The sequence below is a fragment of the Bidens hawaiensis genome, unplaced genomic scaffold (genome assembly GCF_021521415.1).
Source record: "Bidens hawaiensis isolate Kalapana, Puna unplaced genomic scaffold, B.hawaiensis_p1.1 tig00011635_1, whole genome shotgun sequence".
Classification (NCBI taxonomy): Eukaryota; Viridiplantae; Streptophyta; class Magnoliopsida; order Asterales; family Asteraceae; genus Bidens; species Bidens hawaiensis.
The window spans coordinates 511214-526440 of NW_027491913.1; the positions used below are offsets into that span (position 1 = coordinate 511214).

Consider the following 15227-nt stretch of genomic DNA (forward strand, 5'->3'; position numbering starts at 1 on the left):
AAATTCGGTTAACGAAGACACGTTAACCGTAACGATAACCAAATGGTCAGTTAATCATATTCACTTAACCATAACTGTTGGTTTTGTTCGGTTATGGTTAATTTCGGTTAATGGTTCCGTTTTTGCTCACCCCTAGTGAGCATGGCAGATTTTGAGGTTAGAAGGTTATACATAGAGGTTATTTGTATTTAAAATTCTGCATTGAATATTTATATATAAGTTCTAGGTAAGTGATGAAAGAAACCTGTCATAGATATGAATATATTATATAAATACCTTGAGCCTTAAATGAAACGGAGTTCAAGATTTCTGCTAATCTGTAAGTTTTCTTGTTTGTAGGCGCTTTTGCTTCGTGCATCGAGTTGAAACAGAGTTCAAAACCTCGTGTCATTGTGATAGGAAGTGGTATTTCAGGGATATCTGCTGCTCATATACTCAATAATGCTGATTTTGAGGTGAACTTATAATCAAGTTACACATTTATATTGCATTTTGGCCTGTTTTAAACTTCTTATTGCAATTAACAATACAGGTTGTGTTATTGGAATCACGGGATAGAATTGGTGGTCGAATTCACACTGATTATTCGTTTGGTTGCCCAGTGGATATGGGAGCATCATGGCAAGTTGCCAATCCACTTTCTTTACTTGATTCATGCTTTTAAATTCCGAGTCAAACATTTCATCTTTGTACAGTTTATATATTATAAAAAGTCAATTCTTGAATCTATGACTACTTTGCTTTTAAATTTCCAGTCAAAACATGTCATCTTGTCCAGTTTTTATATTAGTAGTGGGAAAGTTTATTCTTGAAATTAAGACTGCTTATGCAACTTGTTTGCCAATCGCAACGGCACCGTTTTATAAACTTGCTTTCTGTAATTTGGTTAATTTTATTTTCCAACATGAAATTTAATATTTGAACTATTTTTCAGGTTACATGGTGTCTGCAATGAAAATCCTTTGGCCCCACTGATCCGTCATTTAGGGCTTTCATTATACCGGACAAGTGGTGACAACTCAGTCCTTTATGACCATGATTTAGAGAGGTAATTTTGCGTACCTTTCTATTTAGTTGATAATTCTGTTCTGTTATTCATAAATATTTTGATAATATGTTTGCTATTTAGTTCAATTACCATAATGGGATTTATATCTAATCACTTACTAGTTCATTCGATAAAAAGAATTTGTAGTACTCTAACTGGCAACATGTTTCTTCGACTGATGCACTTTGGTTAGAATGTTAGAAATGCTATATTGTCATAATGCTGGTAGTGTAGCATTTTAGATATGCTTTCTTTGTAGTATTCAATTGTTTATATAAAACGCAAGGGAAAAAAAAAAGAAGTAATATGATGATTTTGTTTTTTCTTTCAGCTATATGCTGTTTGATAAGGAAGGTCGGCAGGTTCCTCAACAGATGGTTATTGAAGTCGGAGAAGCATTTAAAAGAATTCTCAAGAAGGTATGTTCAGTTTTTAACTTTTGCATTGCAAAAGTTATTAGGGGTAAATTTCGCATTTCTTAATTAGTTAAATGTTCAATGATAGACTGAAGAAGTGAGGAATGAAAATCCACAAGATCTATCCGTTCTTCAGGCAATATCAGTTGTATTGGAACGACATCCAGATTTAAGGTATTATATTCTTTGAATTTCTTTCTACTTATTATACAACAAACATTAACAATGCTTAAAAGGACGAATAGTTTTTGCATGCTAACATCACATACATTCTGCAGACAAGAGGGACTTGCATATGAAGTGCTACAGTGGTTCATATGTAGAATGGAAGCATGGTTTGCTGCTGATTTGGATATGATATCTCTGAAAAACTGGGATGAGGTGAGTCATACGTTTATGTCCACACATCTTGAATTCATGTTTTCCTCAACGGCTACGCATTTTGATATTTTATACATGCACCTATGGCCGAAGAAACTGAAAATATTTGATTTTAGCATGACTGATGAAAAAATATTTGATTTCAGATTATAGTTTACATGTTATATATGCATATAAACTACTTATACGTATTTTGAGTAGGGGTGTGTATGAAACTGAAAAAAAAACAAAACAAAATAACTGAGACAAAAAAAAACCTGACAGTTTGGTTCTATGTTTTTGTAAATAATTTGAACTTTTGGTTTGGTTTTGTTATCCAGACAAATTCATGGATTTTCATTTTAAATTTGAGTTTTGTGTGATTTATAAGAATTTAATATATAGCTTTACCAAATATTTTATCCCAAAATGTATAATGAGCAGTTAATTATTAATTAACAAAAAGGTTTAAGCACAAAGTGTTCGGCCCAAGTCTATTATTTTGGGTCAATTTTTTTCTGGCCCAAAAATTTTAATCCCAAATGGTAAAACCGAAAAAAGCAAAACCGGCCGGTTTTTAATAACTCAAAAGCCGAATTTTCAGATTTTGATTCGGGTTTGAGCCCAAAACCGAGACCATTTACACACCTAATTTTGAGTTTTTTTAATTTACTTTAAAATAGCAAAAATATTTTGTTAAGTATAATGCATTTGTGATTATAGACTAAAGGCAGTCTTCAATATGCAGGAAAACGTTCTCACTGGTGGACACGGGCTGATGGTTTAGGGTTACTATCCCGTGCTAAACGCTCTCGCAAAGGATATCGATATCCGTTTAAATCACAGGTAAGTTGATTCCAAACTTGTGACTAATATGTACGGTGCTGCTTGCGTATTTTAAACGTTTTTTTATACCTGGTTTGTTGTGGATGTGTGTTAGGGTTACAAGGATATCAAATGTGGGGCCCAAGGAGATAGTTGTTACAGTTGAAGGTGGAAGACGGTTCGTTGCAGATGCTTGTATCATAACTGTCCCTATCGGGGTACTAAAAGCAAAGTTAATCGAGTTTGAGCCTGAGTTACCTGAGTGGAAGGCTTCTGCAATATCAGATCTTGGTATGGGAAATGAAAACAAGATTGCATTACGGTTTGATAACGTGTTTTGGCCAAACGTTGAGTTGTTGGGCACCGTTGCACCAACATCATATTCTTGTGGCTACTTTTTAAATCTACATAAGGCGACTGGACACCCTGTCCTCGTTTATATGGCTGCTGGAAGATTTGCTTATGACCTCGAGAATCTGTCTCAAGAAGCCGCTGCTGATTTTGCGATGCTGCAGCTTAAGAAAATGTTCCCTCAGGCAACCCAACCGGTTAGTTGCCTTTCTTGATTATTTATTTGAAAAGCTGGCTTGTTTCAAAACCTAGTTGTACTTGTAGGTTGTGCATGAAACCAACACAATACATTTTGGTATTATATTTTTTTGGAAACCGAATTTATAGTTCGGTAACTTTGGTTTCAGTTTCGCATGTGGCGAAAGTTGAAAAGACGAACCCAACACGTGAAAACCGACTTCTGTTTTTATTGATATAGTTTTTATTTTTGAATAGATTTGAAAAAAAAAAGAGAAATGGTATAGCCTAAAAATGTTAGGCCCATATGTTTAATAATCAACTAATTATTAATTAACAAATTAACTTACGCACACACAGTTTCAGAACCAAATTTATTAACTTGGGCCTTTACTTTCACTTAAATATTTTAAGCCCAACTGGAAACACCTCAAAAACCTAAATCGAGCGAAACTCATTGTGAAAACCGAAACCAAATGGTTTTCTTTTTACAACTCAATTTTAGCAAAATTTATATCGTAACATAAGCAATGAGCGTATATAAAACACAACTGTGTTTTTAAACTTTTAATAGTAGATAAAAACTTATGTTAAATGACTGAATTATGCGTTATGTCTAAAGATAGCGACGTCACTATCTTGAATTGTGACAAACCCATAAATTAAATTTAAAAAAAATAACCACTTGTCATAATGGGTTTTGAAACCAACCCATTTTTGCAAAATGTACCACTTTTCTGTCTCTTGTTTGTAAATTATTAATTTTCTTTTAAAAAATAACCACTTGTCAAGTTGTCATCATGAGTTTTGAAACCAACCCATTTTTACAAAAAGCTCCATGTTTCTCTGCCTCTTGTTTGTAAATTTACTGTTTACGAAGTTAATTTACGCTAATGTTTAATGTCGTTACATAAAAAACACAGGTTCAGTATCTTGTTTCACGTTGGGGAACAGACCCGAACTCGCTTGGATGCTACTCGTATGACATAGTTGGAAAGCCGAGTGACATATATGACAGGCTGCGTGCTCCTTTGGGCAATCTGTTCTTTGAAGGTGAAGCGGTTAGCATGGAAAACCAGGGGTCCGTGCATGGAGCTTACTCGTCTGGTGTTGCAGCTGCAGAAAAGTGCCGCAACCTTCTTATGGAAAGACGTGGCTTCTTGGACAAATTTCGTATGCTCTCGTTTAGTGATGCGGTTTTTGAAACCGCATTCCCTCTTCAAATCTCCAGGATGTGATTAATGATGATGAAGATACCAAGTTCAAGTTCTCTCGTCGGTTGCTGGTTAATTAAAGTTCTGTTCCGACTTATGTTTTGACTGTTGCTGTTTGGTTGCATGTTTTTAATTTCGTATTTCCAATAAAAGTATTTTATTCTGAACATTCAAATTTGTTTGTGTCGCATTCGCAAATATGTTGGATCATGTTAGATAACATGGTTGTTTATATAGCCTTACAAGACGTAAGAAACCAACCTACCAATCTACTATTTCACAGTATTTAAGCTAGTCATATTCTTAATTTGACGACTCTTCTCAAGCACTCTTTTAACTGATTTGTATGTGCCCTCCCAACTCTTCGGACATTTAATATCGTAAGAAAGTCATAAATCAACGAAAGGATGAATTTTGTTGTACTTCTAGAATTGTAGGTGGTTTAGGAAACCTTTTGTGTTTGTAGGTCGTTTGTTAATTGTTTGTAAAAGTAGGTAACTCGCAACACCCTGCTGCACCCTTTAACAGGGCCGGCTTAACGCCCTTGAGGTCTAAAATTAACTAAAATGTTAAGGTCTTTTTCTTTATGCGTATATCATTAAAGAGTATACAAGATTACAGAATACTAGCTTTTAGCCCGAGTGCTACGCGGGTTACATTTAGTTTTTTTTTTCTTTAACTATTGTGAATATATATTTCTCGCGTATCATGTGTTTAGATATTAAAATTAAATATTATGTGAACGTATAAAATATCTTATATTTGTTAGTTGCAGTTAAAGTATAGTTTGTTTTATTTTCCATTTGTATATCAAACGGCGTCTCATTGGTCTGTCAGTTAATGTAACCCAACATTTTGTTGTTTAAGACACGAATTTTTGTCTTGATTTACATGAATGTATGTTAGATGTTTGTTTTATTTACTTTTGTATTGAGTTGTTAGGGTTTGTTGGTTATGTAAACCGTATATGTTGTTTAATGGATCACCTCAAATGGGATCCTATGGGTCTATCAAAGACTAAAAGCTAGTAAATATATATAATGAATCAAACATAATGGGCTTATAATTGTTGTTTTTGTTGGTTATATCATGTTTACTGTTTTGTTTTCTATAGTTGAGATGGTTTAATTTTTATATTTTTATTTGTCCATTTTTCATCTTATCCATAGCCAATGTCATTATTTTTTTATGATTTATGAGGTATTGAAAATTTTTAATTTTCATTGAATTTTTGTTTTTGTTTAAATATGTAAGGTTTTTTGTTATGATGTGTTTAGGTTTCAACTTTAAACATAATTTTGAAGAAACAAAATCAAAATATATGATCCCAAACGCAAAGATGCAAATACTTGTCTTCTGCATCTTGGATACCTTCTGTCTTCAAATACTTCTCTTCATTTTTAGTAGCCAAGATGCGATAATAATCTTCTATGGTATATTCCAAGTCATCTGGTTCATCTGTAAAATAAAATAAACCAATCTTAATCACATAGGACTATGCACATAATAATTTACTATTCAGTTAATTTCAAACGATTGTCAGGGGCATTATTTGATGTCTGAGAAATTGTTGTTTGTGTTGTCTCGGAAACAGATTTCTCGATCTTAGTCCAAAGCATTATAACCATGCAATTATATAAATTCTGAATGAATATAACAAATTCCTTACAATAATTAAATTAAAATTCAAAAAATATGTTCACAGTAATAGAAACGACAATTAAAAAAACCCACATATGCAGCTGGGGTTTGGAATTTATTGGAGAGCTATCATGTATGGATTATCGAGTACATAGTACTTCTAACAGGTGTAATGTTTGTTGTTTTTGCTGGTCGGATGCAAAGTTGGTGGATAATTTATTTTCGGGGTGTTACATGGTGTTGATAGTTTGGCAAGGTTTGGATAAGTGGTGTAATATTCCTCCTCATTTCGCCTTCTTCATAGGCGATAACCTTAGTAGCTATAAGTTTGTTGTGCGCAACTGCACAAGTGTTTTTAATTAAATTAAATTAAAAATTATTTAGTCGTGTTTTCTTTTAGCCTTTGTTTGGCATGGCAAGGTGGTGTTAGTTTTCGATAAGATATTTAATAGTATCTTAAAGAATTTATGATTTATTCAAGAAAAATGAAAACAATTGATAATATCAAATAAATCCAATAGTATGAACCTTCGATTCAAACATGAAATGATTGGATAGCCATGAGAAATCCAGCACGCCCAATTTCCCCATTTTAGTCCTTTTTTCCGACAAAATACCTTTGTAGCTTGTTTTTTTTTACATCCTTGCATGAGTTCAAAAGACGAGTACAAAAGATAAAGTAGTGCAGGTTGTAGTGCAAACTCATCGGTTAATTGCAAAATAAAAGATGGTTTGTAAATTCTATTTTCTAAAGGAGCTAGATTTCATTATTACAATAAAGGTGAACATTTTCACTACTACTTCATTCTATTGCTATCTTCATTGTGTATTTTTATACAAAAATAAGCTTGTTCACTAAAAACGGTCTTATCTTCGTTGTGATTTAGAGCTTCTGTTTCGTTCGTATTAGTAATTGACAACGAATAAATAGTTACTACAGGTTAATTTTATTAGATGTTCAAAAGACTTATGGTTAACATGTATGCTAGGTAGTGGCATAATTACATAGGAGTAACATTTGTTGTTGTAGTTGCTATTTACCAAAAGATTAATGAAATCTAGAAATAAATAGAGTGCAAATTATCCGTGTTACATATATTCTTCCTTCCATGCCGGAAGCATGCCCTTTTAGTACACATGTTCACCTCAATTTAAGTGAATCAAATATGACTCCATTTTTATGGAGTTAGTCAAGGATTTTTTAACTAACTTTTTAACTATTAGACAAAAAAAAAAAATTATAAATCCAACAAAAGGCAACTCCAATCATCAGCTAAATTATATATCATTTTCATAAAATTATATTATCATATTATATGTACTAACCCGTCTACTCGAGTGTAAAACACTCAACATAAGTCCCATCACTTCATCAATGCTAGGTAATATACACTTAGAGGCCATTTCCTTAAACCTTCTAATGTCAAAGGTTAATAAGGAACAACAAAGTAATAAATATGTATAACAAATATCAAAACATGATAATTCTCTTTTTAAGTTCTTGAGCTTCATTGGCATGTTACATAAGGTGACCAAGATTTTTAAAAGAACCATAGATTTCAAAAAATGGATTTACCCATTCGTATATTCTCGTCACATATTGTTGGGTTGTTTGTACCTTCAATACTCGCTCATACACACGATCTCCATATCCTTCCTTCAAGCGAAATCACAATAATCGAAACATCATCATGATAACGTCTTCTATCCCCTTGCGCTATTTTTAACTCATGAAAATTCGTACCTATAAAAATATATAAATTTCATATCAACATCATAACCCTTCTTATTAACCACATAAGTTGTAGGTGGCACTATTTGTTCTACAATAACTTGAATAAACATCTTAGGTTTTTTTTTTTTGGTAGTATTATTTGTTTGATTTAAAATATAACTCGGATAAACTCATAAAGTAAAAATGAATTGGATTAATAATTACCGGTTTCTTGGCTGCACGAAACAAAACTTCTTCGATTAAATACCAAGTTGGATCGCCTTCTAGGGACCACTGAATATAGAGCTCGACTTCATAAATGACCTTCTCGTTAGTGAAATATTGATAAGCTCGTCCGAAGATAATATTAAGAATCTGTCTCTCTTTCCTAATCGATGATGGTAAAGACTTGGGATACAGTTTATGTATGGATAATTTCCAACATAATCGATCCGAAGCATCTCTAAAATTGCATCATTCCATTTAGGCTGCAATAAATCAAGAAATAAATTGTAAAAAGTCGATTGAATGAAAAAAAAAATGAACATTCTTTACATGGCATTTTCTTTTAAAAGTCATTGTGAAAGTCAACAAATATATTCTATGTAAAAGGTTATGCAAAATTCAATCTTTCTTTCTCCTAATTTGGCTTGTTGATCCAAATAGGAATTTGGTAACTTTTAAAAGCACTGACATCAACTTTATGCATAAGGATAGATCAAGTTGAGCATTGTTTATTGACTATTGGTGATTGATCATTTATTCAAATACCTGTTCGGGGAAACCAGCACCAAAAGCACGAGCGACCTTGAGTGAGCCTTTTAACACAATCATTTATAATCGCACAAGGTGTTCGTCCTTTATTGTTTGAACTTCCTGCAAAAAAGATTTAAATAACTTTAAGAAATTATTATTCCAGCTCTTCAACTTTTAAGGTTAAAAGAACAACTTTTACCTCTTCAATGGAGGTACTATTATCCGCTGTATGCCGGCATGTGGTTGATGTTGGATTTGTGTTAGCAACATCTGTGCCGAAATCATCTCTCCAAAGATCGGGCTCGGGCTTTTTTGAGCTAAAACTGCCTGATTATTACCAAGACTCATCACATAAACATCAGTGTTAAACTCCTATGTAAAGTAATTGATTTATACTTTTATAACATTTCCATGTAACATATCTAAAGTCAAGCAATAGTTAAGTTAAAATAAATGTGGAGTCCAATTTCACATTTGGTTGTCCCAGTTGGCTTTTTTTGCCCGGCTCGCCCATTTTGACCCTCGGTAAATTTATGTGAATTAAAGGAGAGACTAATGGAAAGCTATTAAAATATTGGAAATATTTTTAGCTTTTGAGTGAACAAACTTGATAAAATATTTTCTAATTTGTTTTGTGGGTCAAATTTTGAATGTAAAACTTGTTTTATTCAGATGTAATACTTCTATAAATTGTTAACGAAAGAATATGAATGCAGCAAGTGAGAACATTAGATACAAAACAGTAACCTTAGTTCAAACAGATTTAATTAAGCCTTCTTCCAAGCGTGAAATACATGGAAGGTACTTTAAGATCTCCAGTACATGAAAACTTAACCAGTTCAAATAATTGATAAAGCGAATAACGTAATCGGCGTAGACTATCAATTGTCGATGAATAGGCACATGCTTTCAAGAATCACACAACTTACAAAAAAAAAAAAGCTGCTGCTGATGAAGTCAAAGGAATCATAGAAAGTACAACAGCAATACCGTAGCAAATTTAGCATCCATATGGTCAGCGATTGTGAATCTCTGTCGTTTGATAGTAGGTGGAGATTCCCAAGCAGCCCTAATCTCTTGCGAGAACGGAATAGGGGTTTTCAAAGAAATAAAAAAATCTCATTATATACGCTAGGGTTTTTTATTAAGTTTTAGCAACGAATGACAATTAGATAACTTGAATTACCTTATTAGAATCGTTTCACATTGTCGAATCCAAACAATTTTGATCGACAGGGAACTGGAGATTAAGAGGAACTGTAATCGATTCAAGGCATACCTTGTTAGAATCGATACAGAGTGTTGAATCCAAACGATTTCGATCGACAGCGAACTTGAGATGAACAGGAACTGTAATCGATTCAAGGCGTATGAATCAATTTGAAAGTGCAAGGGCTTCGAAGGTGGTGACGGTGGTTGCAGCAGCGGTTAAAAAATCAGTAATCGTGGTTACAGAAGGGGAAGAAAGAAAGGAGAAGTAGGGTTTGAGAGGAGTAGTATAACCCGTTTATTAGATCCATGCCCGTGAAAAACCTAAAACGGGTTAAACGCGGGTTAAACGCATGAGAGGCCACTATTTAAAAATCAAGCAATCTGGTGGCTTTCAAAAAAGGGGGGAGCGACCACAACGCGATACGTAGGATTTTAGGGTCTTCGTTTATATATTATAGATGAATGATATGCAGTGATAATAGATATGAAACAATCTTCTTTAACTAATTCTAAAATAACTCTAATTTCAAAATCTTATAATACATAACTCCTATTTAAGATGGAGGTCTGATAAAATTGAAGGCCTAAAGCCACTGCCTTATTTAGCATGAGAGAGAGAGAGAGAGAGTTTGCATTCGGTGCTTAAAGCTCGATACATGGTGTTGCTTGTTACCTACTTTTTTACACACAATTAAACAAACCACCTACAACACACAAAGGGTTTCCCTAAACCATCTAGAAGTACAAAAAAATAAAAAATAAAAAATAAAGAAAAATAAAAAGGACAAATATCCAAGTGTTCTTTATCATAAAAGGACACACATTTGAGAAGTTATCAGTAATCACTATCAAACTTAGTGAAGTGAGAAGAGATAAATGCTATCTTACTAGTGAGAGATTGTATATGTGATGTCTACTGACTTTAGACGATTTGAGCGAAGATGAACTCTTGGTGTCACGAGTGGGTCTATGATATCTTAGTCGGCATCCACCTGAACCACTATGAATCATTGTGTTGTAGTCTTGATATCTCCTCTACTCTTACACATTGTAAATTACAACCTTTCATAAGAAATATTCTCAAAACAAAACATTTTTAGCAGTTGCAAAAAAGATTAAATTAAACTTAGTCAGCCTTAAAAAAACTATTAAGTTTTATAAAATGCTATGTTTATTGTCTCATTTATCCTTAAATTGTAATTGGCTCAGCCGTTTGTTTCTTTGTAAAAGGCAACTTTGGAGATTATATGAAATAACAATGGTCAATGGGAGAGGGGGTCCTAAATGTCATAGTGTATATACTATATGTCTATATAATATGTAAATGAATAGCACTACGAGTTAAAGACAAGGAAAAAAATAATCTAGTAGTTTTAAAAATACAAGTATTACAATGTGCTTTCAAAAGTTTAATGAAAGAATTGTAATAACGAAAAAAAAGGTGTAGACAATTCGGTCAGTTTCTTTTATCAATCTCTTGGCCTTGCTTAACTCCTTGGGAGCTAATCTACTTGCTTGTGCACTAGGAGCTTGACTACAACCCGTCGAGCAGGGAGGAAAGACGGCCTTAATCAGAACCTCGTTAAATATTATATGATGTTAGCATTTTTAACAAAATCCAAATTGAACTGAAAACTGGATCCATGAGTCCACGAACTTGCAAGTTGCAATGCCGGTTAATTGAGTGGAAACTGAGAAACGGGCTTTTTAGAAGCCCACTGTTGAAAATGTTGGGGCCCAAAATATATTGTGACTGCACTGCAGCCAACGATAACGATTGACCAGCATTGCAATTTGATATGTGGGTGGGGGCCATCCACTCGTGCATGGGCCATTTTGATTATTTCCAGCCCATCATGTGGCCCATGCGGTTGGCCGAAAGTGACAGCCGCCATTACATAATTCAAAGTATGATTTTTTCCCTCTCTCATGCCAGCATTAAATTAAACATATGATTCATAATTTCCACTAAGTCTTAAGTTTATCTCCATTATTGAAATTATTATTATCTCAATAAATTCCCACTGAACCGACTGCACAGGTGCTATCATTGTCAACCTGGTTGCCAAGGAGTTGTTGATTAAGACGTTACTACTAGCTAATAACAAGCTTAGATCTCTATACATCAAACGCTAGTGTCTTTTCAATACTAACTAAGAAAGGGCGTACTAAAGATTGGGTTCGAAGTTCAAACCTTGTATAATCTAAAGAACTAAGGTTTCATCCGAAACCGACCTCTTTTGAGTGTTTAAATTGCGTGTTCAGTTGGAACCAGCCATTTCAACAAAAAACTTGTCAAAAAGTTTCTTTAATTCAATCCTCGTTCAAACAGCTAGGCGAGCGATAGATTAGTAGAAGAATCTTGTATGGTATTGATGCATGCGATACGCATCCATTCATTTGATCCCATCCAACATGTGATGTTTCCAATTGAGGTTGTTTCGACTTATGATATTTTGAAAATTGGATAGGGATTGCGTTTCAAGTATAAACTAAAGGACTAACTCTTGTTTATAGTAATCAGAAAATATAACTAAAAACTGATTACAAAATCTCAAACCATAACTCGGTTTTTCTCTTGACAAACCCTAACTCGGTTATTTATAATGTTAACTTTAACTTAGCTACCAATAAGCCTAATAACCCTAACTGGTAATTATGTAACCCGTTAATAACCCCTTTTAATTAGTGGGCTGGGCCAAATTCTCCGACCAAACAACAACTGAGCCAATAGTGCTATGATGGTTTGCGTGATTTCGTCTGCGATGGTTGCTTCGATTGTGGGGGACGAATTTCGACAAAAAAATAGGATTAGAAGAAAACAATGATGGTTTTATGTCTCGAGGATGTTTCTCCATTGATGAATAATTAAACTCATCACAATATTTGAAGAAGTTTTACAAGATAAATACAGAAATGGTTCACCAAATAACATGATAACAATGCTTGAGGGGCCAATATCTCAATGGGCTGCTAAAGAGACTCCGCCTTTAGTAGTGTACGTCAATCCTCTTGTCACGTTATACCGGACGCATGATAGGACAAAAAATTCCATGCGGGTCACGCGACTTTGTCTCTGTTCAAATCAGTTTTTTAATCTGTCATAACATCATACATAACATATGATTTCACTCTCATACGACCCATATGATCATTTTCTGTCGTATTATACGAATCGTATAACTTGCATACGCCCCATTTGAACATTCTCCCCCTACCATAAGGCAATGATAATAAACAAAATTTAACACGCAACCCAATAAAATTAAGCCAATTCAGCCAATAAACTTTAATCCGGTCAAGTTATAACCTAGCTAAACCGTGAAGACAATGTTGTGACATTCCATGTCATATTAACACTCCAGATCATGACATTCCGCGTCATATTAACACCCCACATGTGAAATTATAACTTACACTTTGCATATTATTTATGAAAAACACTCATATTATACTATTTATATTCTATTATTAATTGTTTTGCTCACTTTAAATTTGCTGATACCTCTGCTTATATTTAATATAGAAAGAAAGGCCTACAAAACCATTAGGAACATAAAGCTACCTTTACTATATAGTATGTACAATTGATTTTCATATCTAAAAACAATCCTAGTTACAAGTTACGACTCGTAATTGCGTAAAACACCTTCGTGTTGTAAAGGTTGTATGCTTATAGAAGTGTTATCACTTGGACCTTGTTCGCGAGGCTGTGAAGGCGCGATACTGCTATAGTTCCCACCCTTGAGAATCTTTTGGCACGCATCTAGCAGCGACTGCCTACAAGTCGGACACGATGAATGTGAACGTAGCCATTTATCAATGCATCGAACATGAAACCCGTGATTACACTTAGGTAATATCTTAACACGCTCGCCTTTACAGAAATCACCTAAGCATATAACGCATTCTTTACCCAACCCCGGTAACTGCAGCCCTGGCCAATAGTTTACTGTCGAGAATGCCTTTAACGCCTTTTTATTGACTCCTGTTTTGGATAAACGAGCCAAACCGCTTTCCGGGCTAGCACCAATTTCCGAGCCAAGAAAACTTGTACATCTCAATACACATTTTATTATGGAGTTTAACCCTAGAGAACAAACTAGCGCGCACAGAAGCACCGATAGGACCATCACCACGTTCGAATCGAAGTTGCTATGAATCGGAGGTGGGCTCGTTGGTTCTGGAGCCGGAGGCGGTGTTGTAACCGCAACAACTAGTTGTTGGTTTATATGGTTATGAAGTACTAGGAGTTTTCTTGAATAAATAAGATGTAACTCAACTTGAAACAACATATTTGATAGTTGAATATTTCAGGGTTTGTTTAGTTGTGATATGTATGACTGAAGTTAATGGAATGGTGTAACATAACATATATATGTAGCATAAAGATGGATGGGTCCAACACTTTGGGTGTTATGATTTTAAAGGCATATTCGTAGAAGATTTGACACACCATGTGGGATTTTATCTCCTTTTTTATTTATCAAAAATATATATTCGGATTCTCCACCAAGTTTTGTGTATTTCTTTAATAGTGGAACTAATACTATTCAAATGGAGCATATCCACTTTCGATCTCCAAGTGAAACCATGCCATGTGTGAAGAGTTTCTCTGTCACCAACGATGTTTTCTTTCTCTGTGTCATAACGGCATGGTGGCAATGTTTGTGCTTTTGGTAAATTAGCTCGTTCATATACGCTACTAGAAAAATGAGTATCATCTACTAGCAGAGATATTTTTGTAATTAAATAACCATCTCACTAAATATAGAAAATAGAAAACGAAAATATAGGTTGGTAATCCATCGTTCATTACCGATGGATTAGCGACGAATACCATAACCTAGGAAGTTGAGATTATTACTGTCAAAACCACTAACGCGGGTATATCCAAGTTTGGACTATCACTCGTTGATAGTTCCATTAGGGATACTAAGGATAACAATTCTGCCCAGGCTTTTCGGTTTCTTATCTGTGGGATCTGTTTGCAACGGGTTACTCAGTGGCTATTACATCGGTAATGTATTTTTGGTATAGTAGTGAAAATTTTCCGTACATGGCAACCTCTTTAAAACTTGTAAACTTTAGCAAAAAAAAAAAGCCAGTCCTCTCCTCAAACCCACCTCCATATTTTTCACATGTGTTAGACACTCTTTATTACCAAGTTAGTAGTTAGTAACTATTATGTTGAAACTAAGTTGGTAGTAACTATTATGTTGAAATTGGTGGTCACGAAATTAAATGTGCCTGAAATAGAAATACATATTTGTCTCATGGAATTCGGGTCGTGTTGCTCTTGGATTACATCTACTTGGCTTTTCCAAGACAAACTAGTAAAATTGCACCCAAAGTGTAACATTTGCTACTTTTTAAATCTAAAGCTCGACTCGCTTAAAAATTTGGTTTTTCATATTTATGTTGGTTAATGTTAAGAGTTATTTATTTATGATTAAAACCTAAGTACAAACTCCATTTCATGCATTTTTGGTGCTTAACGTTAGATTTAATCA

General features: G+C 34.1%; 1 protein-coding gene and 1 pseudogene across 2 annotated transcripts; one reads left to right on the forward strand and one right to left on the reverse strand.

Annotated features, from left to right (window-relative positions):
- The first annotated feature begins 286 nt into the window (after positions 1-286).
- LOC143538516 (putative polyamine oxidase 4) lies at positions 287-4560 on the forward strand (annotated as a pseudogene). The gene is made up of 9 exons (XR_013136256.1): positions 287-455; positions 533-621; positions 935-1048; positions 1380-1467; positions 1553-1638; positions 1743-1845; positions 2573-2670; positions 2765-3197; positions 4101-4560. The product of XR_013136256.1 is annotated as a putative polyamine oxidase 4 (transcript).
- An 8759-nt stretch (positions 4561-13319) lies between these two features.
- On the reverse strand, positions 13320-14031 carry LOC143538496 (RING-H2 finger protein ATL78-like). The gene has a single exon (XM_077032052.1). The coding sequence runs from the start codon at positions 14007-14009 to the stop codon at positions 13338-13340; it is 672 nt and encodes a 223-aa protein (XP_076888167.1). The 5' UTR covers positions 14010-14031; the 3' UTR covers positions 13320-13337.
- Positions 14032-15227: the final 1196 nt, after the last annotated feature.